At 37.2% G+C, this 13,145-nt stretch overlaps 1 protein-coding gene across 4 annotated transcripts; it reads right to left on the bottom strand.

The window, feature by feature from the left end:
* Positions 1 to 1,304: 1,304 nt before the first annotated feature.
* Positions 1,305 to 12,709, bottom strand: LOC120629706 (aryl hydrocarbon receptor nuclear translocator homolog). 4 transcript variants are annotated; one of them, XM_039898697.1, is made up of 14 exons: positions 12,608 to 12,709; positions 11,539 to 11,587; positions 10,557 to 10,637; positions 9,408 to 9,568; positions 8,761 to 8,933; positions 8,375 to 8,522; positions 7,538 to 7,720; positions 6,042 to 6,130; positions 5,218 to 5,428; positions 4,244 to 4,394; positions 3,503 to 3,627; positions 2,893 to 3,041; positions 2,197 to 2,422; positions 1,305 to 1,765 (listed from the first exon to the last, which is right to left on the bottom strand). In XM_039898697.1, the coding sequence occupies exons 1-14, from the start codon at positions 12,681 to 12,683 to the stop codon at positions 1,608 to 1,610; spliced, it is 1,980 nt and encodes a 659-aa protein (XP_039754631.1). In that variant the 5' UTR covers positions 12,684 to 12,709; the 3' UTR covers positions 1,305 to 1,607. The 4 variants fall into 4 exon arrangements, with proteins under 4 accessions (XP_039754631.1, XP_039754640.1, XP_039754648.1 ...); XM_039898706.1 differs by having other exon boundaries at positions 6,042 to 6,118; positions 12,608 to 12,708; XM_039898714.1 differs by having other exon boundaries at positions 12,514 to 12,683.
* Between the last annotated feature and the right edge of the window lie 436 nt (positions 12,710 to 13,145).

Genomic DNA, 13,145 nt, shown 5'->3' with positions numbered 1-13,145 from the left:
ACAAAAGCTATCTGCATATAATGTTATTATTACTTCAAAATATGCATGTTAAAGTAGAATATATTATACACACTAAAAATGTTAATAATAATATAATTTATCTACTTTATTGATCTGACTTAAAAGTCAAAGAACACAACTGGAGAAATTGGATCACATTCAAATTTTATTGCAAAATTTAATTTATTCTTTATGTCAATTTAATAAAAATAGGTGGAAATCATGAAGTTGTTAAAAAAAAGTTCTGAATAAAATCAAAATATATCACATAAATCAATGTTCCAATACAAGTATCTGGCGACGGTAAAAACACATGAGAAAGTGCTTATAAATTTCAATAACTACTCGCCTATATAACTATAATCTAATAATAATAATAAAACGTAAAAATAGAATGTTTAATTACTTAAACATAATTTCAATAGCACATCTTATTTATACCACTAAGAAAAACTAATGAATAAAAATATTAAACATGCCATCTATAAACTTTACAGTAGCTAGGTAAGTACTGTGAGAAAGTAATTTTATTTTGTCGTGTGTATTTTTTTGTATAAATTTTAAAGAAAATTGATTTTACAGTAATTAATTTTACAATAATTAATAAATTCAAAACCAGTGACGAAATAATAAAATCGAAAAAATAATTTATAAACAGAACTGCAATTTCATAACATTGCTTAACAAACTATTCATTATAAAACGAATAAGTAATAAAACGTTATTTAATTAACAATTATGTAATTAAAAGTTGCCTTAATGCTTTATTGTAGAGAATTTTATTAATCCTCAATTCATAGGTAAATTGAAATATAGCATAATACTACTCGTAAAGGCCACTTAATAAGATAAAATCAATATCATGGTGCTAGTTTGTGCACAAAGACATATAGGACAGATTAATAATTTAGGCAATTCAATGTATTTTATTGCTCCAAAATTATTAATGGTGATATATAGTGAGCGAAATTTTCTGCTCCACACTGTTACTGACTTCACTGGTAAAGCTTTAAGAAATTTGATATGAAAGCCATAACTCGAGGCCAGCTCGATGATGTCCTATGTCGATATACTGTGCGATCTTCTCGAAGTCATGAAGTATAATAAAACTTTACTTAAACATAAACTTTTTAACCATCATTTTTGCAATGATTTGATAAATGAATGACACATCAGCACTTTGAACATGTTCAAACCTTCCTTGATACTCTGACACATAACAAACAATAGACATCATTCGATAGCAAGCCTTTTAGACTACAGTCAATAAATAAGTCAAAAAAATTAAGACTTAATTTTTTTGACAAAATAATTTATATACAATCGATATTTCACAGTTGAATTACACTTGAAATATCTGTAAGTATACAAAGTACTTAATTATTTGATTTAGCTTACGATACTCGAACACCGTAATACTCTCCATGTTTTCACCAAAGTTATCGCATCCAAGGCGATCGACTTGACACCGTTGAATCGATACAGAGGACAATTAAAGACGAAACCATCTTAACACATATCAACACATAACTCAACACTCATATTTTCATCCCTTCGATAGTTTTTTTCGTTTTATAGCCACCGTAGGCTATGGAAGCCGACTATCACTATTCGAAATTAGCATTGAACATGTTAATGTTGAGTTCCTCGAAGGCGCCGCCGCCGCTCTGGTCCAGGATTTGCAGCATATCGGACAGCTCGTGCGTGGCGTGGCCCTCGGCCGCCGCGCCCGTGCCTGCCGCGCCGCCCTGCCACGCCCACATGCCTGCACACAAGAAGCGTATTGGTTGCGTCAAATCAAATCTCAATTGCCCCGAGACCAGAAGCTGAGTACACCCATGATCGAATGTATAGTAAGTCGACTCGAACGCTCATCAGGGCAGTGCGGTGTGTTACCGTTACTCTTAATGAGCACGTTGACACGACACTGCACGTCAACGATTACGGCGCGGACCCTCAAAACTCCAGTAAGCGCCCACTTTAGTGATTTATTTTACCGCTAAATTAATAAATTCAAAAAAATGCTACCGCTGCAGGAAACTTACTCCTAGCTCAAAGACCCTAGCGTAGTAACGCTAAGCGGATAAAACCACATTGCATGGTTTTCCAAACCAAACGTGTCTTCCCACATCTTTGAGAGATGTGTGCCTGAATTGGAAATACTGAGTAAGATCAAGTAGAGAAAATGCGTGATACCGTGTGTGGGGTGTCCGGGGTGCGCTGGGTGCGTGGGGTGCGCGGGGTGGGTGGGGTGCGCAGCGTGCGGCGGGTGCGTGGCGTGGTGGTTGTGGTGGTAGTGCGCGGGCGGCAGGTAGGCCGGCGCGGGCGGCGAGCGAGCCGGGCTTCCCGCGCCGGCGCCGCCCTCGCCGCTGTACGCATAGCTCTCTCCGCCGGCGCCGCCCGCTGCGCCCGTAGCGCCGCTCTGTAACATTCGCAACATTAATTGACGGCCGATTGGCGCAGTGGTCAGCGACTCTGCTTTCTGATTCCAAGGGTGTGGGTTCGATTCTCACAACTGGCAAATATTTGTGTGATGAACGCAAATGTCTTTTCAGTGTCTGGGTGTTTATCTGTAATCTGTATATAATAAGTATTTATGCATATTTTTCATTAAAAAATCATCAGTCATCAGCTTAGTACCTATAACACAAGCTACGCTTACTTTGGGGCTAGATGGCGATGTGTGTATTGCCGTAGTATATATTTATACTTTATGTGTTCTTGTTTATCTCCCTGGCGCAGTGGTGAGCGCTATGGTCTTGTGGTAAGTGAGAGGTCCCGGTCTGGTAGGCATAAAGTTTCCGGTACGTTGTCGTGTATAGACCGATTAGGGGTCCACTAGATCAACGAGTCAGTTACACCTTTGTTTCAATAGTAAGAAGATATGGTTACCGGACGCAGGGTGGTCCACGTAGTGTTGGGTGGCGTGTTGGCTGGACGGTGCGGCGAGTATTCGGGCGCATAGTGCGGCGCGTGCGGTGCGAACGCCGCGCCCGCGCCGGCCGCGCCGCCTTCAACCGGAGATCGCGCCCCGACACCGCCTGACAACATCACGTTATAAAAATTGAAAATTATGTAATTAGTAGTTCCGGCGGCGTTAGCAGCGGTGAAAAAGTCTGTACAATTGCCGGCAAACATCTTGAGCAAATGATCTTGAAGAAGCGAAATATCCCTTTATGGTGCAGCAGGGTACGGCATGGAGTACAGTATCCTGCGCGTGATTGGTCCGTATTTCCGTCAACCGTTGCATGCAGCAAAAAAGGTCTTTGTTGATATTACCTTTACTGCAATTGTTTGTTGACTTTGTTTTGTTATAACTACTTGTCGACTTTTGTTGAGCATTATATTGAAATACACACTTTGCCACGACAAAGTAACGTAATTTTTAAATGCATCTTCAGAAAATTTCATACCACTTAGACCATAGTCCTTGGGGGGCTACAATGCCACACACTTTAAACTCAGAGCATCCCTTTTTTTAATCGGGAGTTAAAATAGTCACCTGGAGGGGCATGATGTTGCTGGTGTATGGCAGGCGGCGCTGCTTGGTACACGTCACGTTGTCGCAGGTGGTAGTCGTAGTTCTCTTCTGCTACCGGTTCACCCGTCGTGCTCGCTAACGACCGACTGGACAAAATAATTTCTATATTAGGGGGCGTCCATGAATTACGTCAAGTGTTTAATTTTCTGTCCCTCCCTCCCCCCCTGGTGAGATGTCGAGAGATTTTATTCTAACCATCCCTCAATCTCACGTGAGATTTTTCAAAATGTTAATGCGTTGGATCAGGGAAAAAAAATTGCGTGATATTTGCCCCTCTCCAACTTAAGATTAGATGAGATTTGACTCTACCCCCCCCCTTCTTAAACATCTCACGTATTTTATGAACGCCCCTTTATGATTTCTACAATAAGATTATCATATATTTGTTCTTATTTTAATTAATTATATTAATAATTTAATTTGATTATATTAATTTAGATTTAATTAATAATGGAATGAAAAATAATTTCGATAACATATTCTCATGTCATATCTTATTTAAGTACATGAATAATATTTGATTAATACATCTGAACACGTGCCTCTTCTCAGAATAACGGATAAGAACCTCAACACCTTTGAGGTGCCCTCACAACCACAAACTGTTCAAAATACTTTCCAAAGATCCAGCCTATTTAGATGCTCTTAATTTTTTTTATTTCATCAAAGTTGTACATGTACTTGACGACCTTAAATACTCACTTGGCCAGTGTGTTTGTGCAAACAATATACTCCACATCATCATTGTACGGGTTAAGGAAAGCAAAAGCAGATGTTCTTAACCAAACCCACTCTCTGCTTTTCGTGCGAAACCGGTACATTAGCGAGATTATTTGGCCTTTCAACTTTAAAACTGAAACAAAAGAAATAAGTTCATAATGTGTAACGTGTAACGACAGTTTTACCGCGTGATTCCTAAACGAAACTTAACTTATTAAGTATTTAAGGGTATAAAATAATTTAGTATAACAAACTCGAGGGGTAACAATAATGTTTTTCACCTTCACTACTCTAAAGTAGGTAATAAGCATAAATCTGCATTTTGCAAAATCTTATATGTATAGTGTGTGTCTAGAATTATACCTAACACATAATAGAAACGCATGTGGACATACAAAACAGAATAGTCGTGCTAGTAACTATTTTCATACTAAAATATATATTGTAGACGATTCCAGTTAAGAGATGATACTGATTATGTTTAACGCCAATGAAGTCCCACTTCTCATGTACTTACATAAGTAAACACGAATTATTTATACTATATTTTTGTACTACTGCATACTACATTTACACTGCATATGCACACTACAACTTCTATAGGTATTATGGGGTTTCCTGTTTATCTTAAAAAAAATGAATGTCTATGGAATATCTCAGAAAACTTAATTAATAAAAAAAATACTTCTTCAATGACTCACAGATCATTATAGATTTAATTTGATATTCTAGATACTTCAACAAACTGTACATTTGCATTGCTTTTAATATTTTTAAATTTGTAAATTTACTCGATTTCCGTGGGATCCCCTGATCAGATCCCGACTTGGTGACACTGGGATTACCACGAGAGTACACACCCTCCAAACAAAAAATAATTTTCCAAATCTGTCCCCAATTAACAAGAAATCAAACACAAAAAAAATACATAATATATTTTAACACAGAATACTTGCCTTGGTCGAAGTTGTCCCTCATGTGTTGCTGATCCTCCGGGTGGTAAAACTCGTAGCAGAGTTTGCCTAACAAGTCGGCGGGTGCGCAGCCCACCACCTGAGCGGCACGTTGATCGGCGAACGTGAAGCGTCCGTCCACAGAGTGCCGTGACACGAACTCCGCGCCTCCGCTGCATAGGCTGCCCTCGGAACTACTCGGTGTTGACGTCACCTGTGTCGCGCATGCACATAACGGCGCTTAGCTAACAATAACCCACAAGTCAAATAGCAATCCACATGCAAAATTGAGCTCAGAGAGCGCCAGGAGAGATCCGGTCATGACTAAATAAAAACAAAATAGTTTATTTTGTTCGTTTAATCAAATTATTGAGCGTTCAAACAGGCGGAGTGACTATTACTTGCATTATTCTATGTATGATAAATAAGGCGATTAAAGATGTATTTTTGAGATAAAAGGCGTTTGGCAGCTCATAGCCCGCAGAGTTTATATTCTTAATCTATGGTATGCCCTGTTCGCTACTGTGTCATCTGTCGCTTGTTGATAAATTGGCATTTTTTTAAGTAGATACAATAAACACCTTTTTTTATCAATACATTTTGGATAGAAGCAGGCGTTACTTTGCGAAATTCCATTATATATTATGAAAATTAAGCTTAATTTACTATACTCCGCGAAAAGCTGTCTGGAAATCTGTATGGTGTACAGATTCTTCGGCTTTATGCGGAGTATAGCAAATTAAGCTTAATTTTCATATTATATAAATTGCTATCAAGCTATTTTTTGCCTTTAAGACTGTTTCTAAAATACGCAATACTTTACTAACCTGCAATCTTCCAATCGCAACGAGGCAACAGTGTGACGCATGGAGCTCGTCTTCCACCGGACGATCCATCTGCATACCTGTAAACAGATCTGATATCCCAAAACACATAAAATTTTGCATGTTAATAGGAGAAAATAGATTTATAACTTTTCTTTTTATGTATTATATATCTATTGAATGTCGAGCTCCGTGTTAGTGAAAGGGACAGGATAGGGATCAGAAAAATAATAAGCGCATATTCGTGTCTAGGCTATTCTTCGTAGGATTTGTTGTCAAAAATTATCTTCCGAATTTGATATCTTCTTAACATATGATACTAAATTTTGGGTATCTTAGCGATGGTTGTTAAGCTTGACTTTCATAAATATATAAATATAACCCTGCAAAATTTAAATCAATTTCGTATGAAACAAGATAAAATTCTTAAACTAAAACCTGACTACAACTCTTAAGTAGACTAGCAAAACTTTTTGTATGCTGTTATAGTTCTGAGGGGTGTCGCCATATGATGATACACATGCTTGTAGCTCGCTTTCCAATCCCTAGCATGCTAGTGAGCTAGATGTTGATATCCTGTGTTTAAATACATGCCTTTGTTAAAATTTGTATTTGTGTTTCAGTTAAAGTATTATTTGTTTCCACTACAGGTAAGCATTTGTCTGCGATGACAATAACCTGGTGGTTAACAATTATGCAGACTAAAGTGGTAGTGGGCTTGTTAGGGTTATTAGTAATGGGTTATAAATAATGTATGAGTTTCTACAGGACATCGTACTGAAACGATTAATCACTTTGCAGCACGTCTTTGTCTGTAGTGGTAACTAGCCACGGCCGAAGTCATTCACCAGAGAAAGTACTAAAAACCACTTGTCTGCCCACTGCACTGACAAGCATGCTAGGCTATGTCGTGGCATGCCTTTATGCGAGCGACTAACATGTGTAACATCGGCTATATGCCGATCGCATATTACAGTACGCGCCGCAAGCAATGTATTTTACGGTGCTGAAAATATTAATGACGTCATCAGTACGCGTCCAACGCTGCGGGCGATCCAGAGAAATATGAATATCAACCCATTGCCATCCGACTGCAGAGCACGGGTCTTCTCTCAGAAGAATAAGGGTTTAGGCCGCCATGAACCTGTCCAAGAGTGGATAGGTAGACTTCACACGCCCTTGAGAACATTATGGCGAACTTTCAGGCATGTAGGTTTACTCATATTTTCCTTCACTGTAGAAGCAAGTTATATTTAACTTCTTAAAACTCTCGAAAACTTATAGGTACATGCAGGGGATCGAACTAGGTACTAGAAAGGAAAGCTGAAGTTACCTTTTAAGGGGTTTCATATGAATAAATAATAACATATTATTATTAGCTTTTGCCCGGGGCTTAGCACGCGCTTATGTTATAATACCAATCAATTTATGTTTTATTAATGGGAAATCCATTGCGTGCGACCCGTGATTTAATGTGCGATCTGCATTAGGATACGAACCTGTCGGCGGCCAGTTTTTGATGTAACCGGTGCAGTGCACAACTGCGTAGTTATGACCGTCGTGCGAGGGGCCAAGTGAGTTGCGCGCGCGCAACCGACCAAGGTGTGCGCTCTCCGCTGTGCCACCGACGCGCATGCGGCAGATGAAACCGCGTCGCGACCCCATAACTTGTCGCATGGAAGCTGCATAAAGTATTATTTTTCTTTAGGACAGTATAGAGTAATTTAACTATAGGAAGTACAGACGAGCTGAAAATGTGTGTGAATTGGTATTTGGAATCAAATGTTAAAATTTATTTGATTAAATTAATCAAACGATTCTTAAAACCAACTGCATATCTCACGTTATCCCCTATACAGGGGAGCTTTTTTTGGGAAAAAAAATTACATTTTACAAAAGGCGAACTTAACTCTAAGCATTCTGTAAGCAGTCCAACTTAGAGAGCTGAGATTATTCGTAAGGTACTCTATCTGTACATACACATGCATAAACCTATAGGGCCTCATTAACAAAAGTGGCAAAACGCCAAAATAATTACCATTTTGAATTAACGAATATTTTAACGATACACGCAGTTTGTTGGTTAAGGTATTGACGGCCGAGTGGCGCAGTGGGCAGCGACCATGCTTTCTGAGTCCAAGGTCGTGGGTTCGATTCCCACAACTGGAAAATACTATTTAAGAGGTTGGATGGAGCCTCAAAAATTCTCATCCTGCCTTCAGCCTTAATGAGAATGAGTCCAAACAAATTTAAATGAATCTATATTTGACAGAATACAGAATACTGGTAGAATACGGTCCTGGCCCTGATATAACTATAAAGAAAAATGTTCTTACACTGATGACCTTCTTTTTTGACAGTTCCAGTTTTCAAGTCAAGAATACGACCCGTATTCTGCGGCTCCTGTGTACTCAGTTGTTCTCGTACTTTTTCAACATCGTCAGGATGAACTTGATCATATAAACACGACGAGTACCATTCTCCCTTAAAACAAAGGTCAATTAAAACATTATTTGACCATTCAATTAAAACATTGATTTATTCCAGGAACACATTGTAAAACCCCACTTGATAGCAAGCCGTATTTTGTATGATCAAGTGTTTGTAAGGGGTTTCCGATCATACAAAATACGATTTTATTTTACTCAACACTAGACGCGTTGCCTGTCTCTAGGGGTATTACAAGACGTGCCAGTCATTATTAGGATATTAAATATTTTACCTGAGTGTAATTTAGTACTGGCGCTATACTATCACTGACGTAAATAATACGTCCAGTGTCACAGCTAACAACAAATAAAAATCCATCAGCTGCCTCAAGAATGAGATGTTTCAACTCTTGATCAGTTAAAAAGGAAGGCTTATATGTACCATCGGTAGATGTGTTTCCTGTACCTGTAAAAACAGAGAGGTGAAAATAGATAAACAACTTAGGTTTAACGGCCGATTGGCTCAGTTTGCAGCGACTCTGCTTTCTGAGCCCAAGGCCGTGGGTTCGATTCCCACTACTGGAAAATGTCTGTACGATGAGCATGAATGTTTTTCAGTGTCTGGGTGTTTATATGTACACTCTAAGTATTTATGTACATATATTCATCAGGCATCTTAGTACCCATAACACAAGCTACGCTTACTTTGCGGCTAGATGGCGATGTGTGTATTGTCGTAGTATATTTATTTATTTAAAATATTCAAGGCAAGTTATAACGTGAGTTTATAATATTGTAACTATTGCATTCTAAACTTCAATAAACTAATACTGTTTGAACATCACATCAAAATTACTCATAACATAGTTCTAAAAACAGCATTCTAGAAATGTGTTATGTTGATGCTCTGCATTAAAAGTAAAATATATATTCATATTACCTCTTAATGCTTTCATATGTGCAACTGCCATTCGCAGTATAGTAAGTTTGTCGGGCTTCCGCGCGAGGGCGGAACATGTTGGAACCATGTCAGATAGTTCCGTGATATATGCCGTCATCTTGTTCCTTCGGCGACGTTCAATTTCGCAATGGTTTTCACGACTAGGAATAAAGTATAAGACATCATATAATATACAATTAAATTAAAATGTTGACTATAATGAATTCATCATCGTTATCGACCTATTACCAGCCCACTACAGTGCGCGAGTCTTCTCTCAGAATGAGAAGGGCTAAGCTGTAGTCCATCCAGTGTGAATTGGTAGACTTTAAACCTATATTTTCCTTCATCTTTAAAGGGAGTGATATTTAATTGCTTATAAAGCACACATCTTCGAAAATTGGTGCGTGCCGGGTATCGAACTCGGTCCTCTGTGAAAATGAGGCTGAAGTCCTAACCGCAAGGCTATCATCGCTATCGATTAATTACTACATTTATTGTATATATCTATAACGCTACTAAAGAGCAAAATAAGAGCAATAATCTTTTTTTATTAATTGAATTGAGCAGTTATGAACGCTCCGGGCAGACAAGCACTTTTAAGACACACACTGTCTTCGACTGACTCGAGATGTCAACTGCTCTAATGCCATGAATTTATTCCATTCTCAACTTGCTTCTTTTCAAAATTGATATTGCAAATTCCTGCAGCTGAATTGTCAGCTGCTGTTGTTCTATATACTCGAACGGGCTGTTTATGGCTGCCGCTGCGGCTGAGTTGAATAAACACATACTTACACGTTTAATTAAAGAAATACGATACGACAACTGGATTTGAACTGCAAAATTTTAGAACTGAAAAGTACAGCTTTTAACTATGCGGTCGTAAGTGGTACCTACTTCCTGCCTGTAGTCATAAAATTAGCATATCTCAATTTCGTCTAATACAAGTAATATTAAAGTGCGCGTAAAGTCTGATAGGTCACGTTTTCAATCACAAAAGTATGTACGCAAATCGATGTCAATCTTATGAGAATCTCAAGCTTTCAAGTAGACGTTAATTAGGCATAAACTGTTAAGTATCTATTGTTCCACCTTAAAAAAAATGTGGGAATTTCTCCAACGAAACAATGTCAAATATACATTTACCTCGCAAATCTTTCTTTGTCTTGAATATTGTCCTCCTCCATCCTTGTGTATTTCCCACCACTTGCGTCGTCTTCATCGGACCTGACAAAACAAAAGTTATGAATTTAACAGTATTCGCTGTATTGTATTTAGCTTAATATTTTATACAAAAGCGGGGATTCTTGAGCTATCAGTTAGCTAATTTGGCCAAAGAATGAGTTTGGTCATTCAACGGGGCAAATGCTACCAGCATTTTGGGTAGGTACTATGTAGTATGTTCCTACCTCGTTTCTGTGTTATCGAAAACGTTTAGTTTTAGTTTTACTTTACTTTTATTTTGGCACATAGGTCATTTTTATTAAATTTTTTAATGTACAAAATATAAATAAATACATTGTTTGGAAACAGGCGAACACTGGGATAACACCTATGAATTAATATTTCAGTTTTCATATAAATGTAAAAAATATTTGAATTGACTAACGTACTTTACGTATTTATCTATTTAGTAATGTCACACCATGTACACACTATACATTCACCCATTATAGGCGTTAGATAAGTTTCAGATTTTTCTTTCCAAATCATCATATGAGATCATCTGCTCACAGTGGAACAGCATGGTGGATATATGCTTTAATACTTTCTCTTTTGGGAGAGAATGGGCCTATGCTCAGAACTGACATTAATAGGCTGTCTTCACTGTGTCCATGCCTGTTGAGGCATTCCTCCACATCAACCCTGTAGTTCCATGTTTTGGGGTGTAAAATTCTACTTCTAGAGTGATAACCATTTCAGTTTCACACTGTGCCTTTTCGGAAATATTTCAAGCTCCGCATTAAAACCAGTCAATCAAAACAAAACTCAAGCAGGTTGCTGATACTTTACTATTACTATTTACTTCTATATTGGGCCGATTCAAACCACTTTGAATCAAAATTCAAAAATACTATTAGGAATAAAAATATAAGGCACTGAAGAACTATTATGAAATAAAGCTTACCCAATACTACCTGCTCGACGCTTCTGTATTTCTTTTGTTGGGTCAGCCCCTAAAACAATATTCTATATTATTTCATTATATTAAGTAAAAATATGATTAAAGAAACATATCTAGTGTATCAATAAAATGATGTTACAAAATATCTTCTCATATTCTATGGGACCAAGTCAATACTAGTAGGATCAGACAGATTATATAGCAAGGTGTTTTATTTTTCAGAGTCACTAGACCATTTATGGAAAAGCTGTGCAGGGGAAAACCCAGCAACCCTTATTTTACTAGTACAAAAACCTTTGTCACTTAACTAGCACAAAAACTAAAAGTTTTCCAAATTCTGTTACAACTCCAAGTGTGGCCTTTATTGACTAATTGAGGGGTGAAACCATAAATTATATTTTGTTTTTTTATTTATAAAAAAGCGAAGAATATTAAAATAATAAAATTTGTTTTTATCATTCATGATTCCAAGTATTCAGTGTGATATGTGCATAACATTTAATACTGATTGCTAATATGAAATCTTTATGAAAGATACTTGTGTGATAAAATTAAAATATCAGCACTTATGGTGTAGGAAGTCCTGGCCAACCATAAATCATCCCAAACTGAATTTATCCTATTAAATACAAATGATAATTCGTAGTTAAAATATTGCAATTTTACCAACAATTTTAGAGTAATCATCGTGACTGTCGTTTCCAAGTTATGGAATATGCACAAGTAGATTTATTGTAAGATTATTGTGGGTCAATTTCGCTAACAACGCGTCACGCGGAGCAACGCAAGAGCAACGTCAGTAGAAAATAGGTCGTATAATGTCATTCTAAAGTTCACGTTATATTTATTTTTAGATAAATAATATAATAAAAATGGCGATATAAAGCTAAATATATAATAAAATTTAAGCACGCTATTAGAAAATTCATTATAACCAAGTAAAAATAAAGTCAGAAACCAGCAAAATATATCACCAACCGGGTATAGTGGGAGCCACGGCAGACATCGGTCAATAACCTCATTAGTCCACGATTTATTTTCCTAGTCAAAAATAAAAATTAACACTAATTACCAAATAAATTACTATTGTTGTTCACAATTGTATGTTTATTGTAATTCCTCAACACAACACAAACGCCATTTTTCATTTAGGTGACATGACATTACGGACATTTACCTTACTTTTTTTTTTTAAACTGACTCTATCGCTCTGAGTTCTTGTACATACACAGATAATATATATATAGGGTTTCCGTTTGACTCATCCTCATTGCATGGCGTGGCCATTACGTTCTTCTAGACTTCTGTACAGTGATATTACAAATACAAGAGTAATATTTCCTTCAAACAATTGTTAAAACACGTATTTAACTACAAGAGAGTTCGTAAGACGTAGCTTCGAAACCGACACATACACTAAAGTAAACTATGTTTGTCTCTTTTCATGTACCATCAAACCAATTACGTCAAAATGAGACAACGTATTATCATTAGAAACACCACAGAAAAACAGCCAGAGCTGCCAGAGGTTAGGAATAATTTCCCTAAAAATAAAGAATATTCTCGGATATGCTGTCTTGGCACTTTATTATGAAACGATTATACAGATC

The sequence above is a fragment of the Pararge aegeria genome, chromosome 2 (assembly GCF_905163445.1).
Source record: "Pararge aegeria chromosome 2, ilParAegt1.1, whole genome shotgun sequence".
NCBI lineage: Eukaryota > Metazoa > Arthropoda > Insecta > Lepidoptera > Nymphalidae > Pararge > Pararge aegeria.
The sequence above is the reverse complement of the archived record's forward strand: the minus strand, read 5'-3'. Positions and strand labels throughout refer to the sequence as shown.

Excerpts from the sequence above, each read along its gene's own strand:
- LOC120629706 (XM_039898697.1), bottom strand. The coding sequence starts at position 12,683 with ATGAAAAATGGCGTTTGTGTTGTGTTGAGGAATTACAATAAACATACA. Across the intron at positions 8,934-9,407 it reads ACATATGAAAGCATTAAGAG|GTACAGGAAACACATCTACC; the intron begins GTAATATGAATA and ends CTGTTTTTACAG. Across the intron at positions 5,429-6,041 it reads TTGCGATTGGAAGATTGCAG|GTGACGTCAACACCGAGTAG; the intron begins GTTAGTAAAGTA and ends TGCGCGACACAG.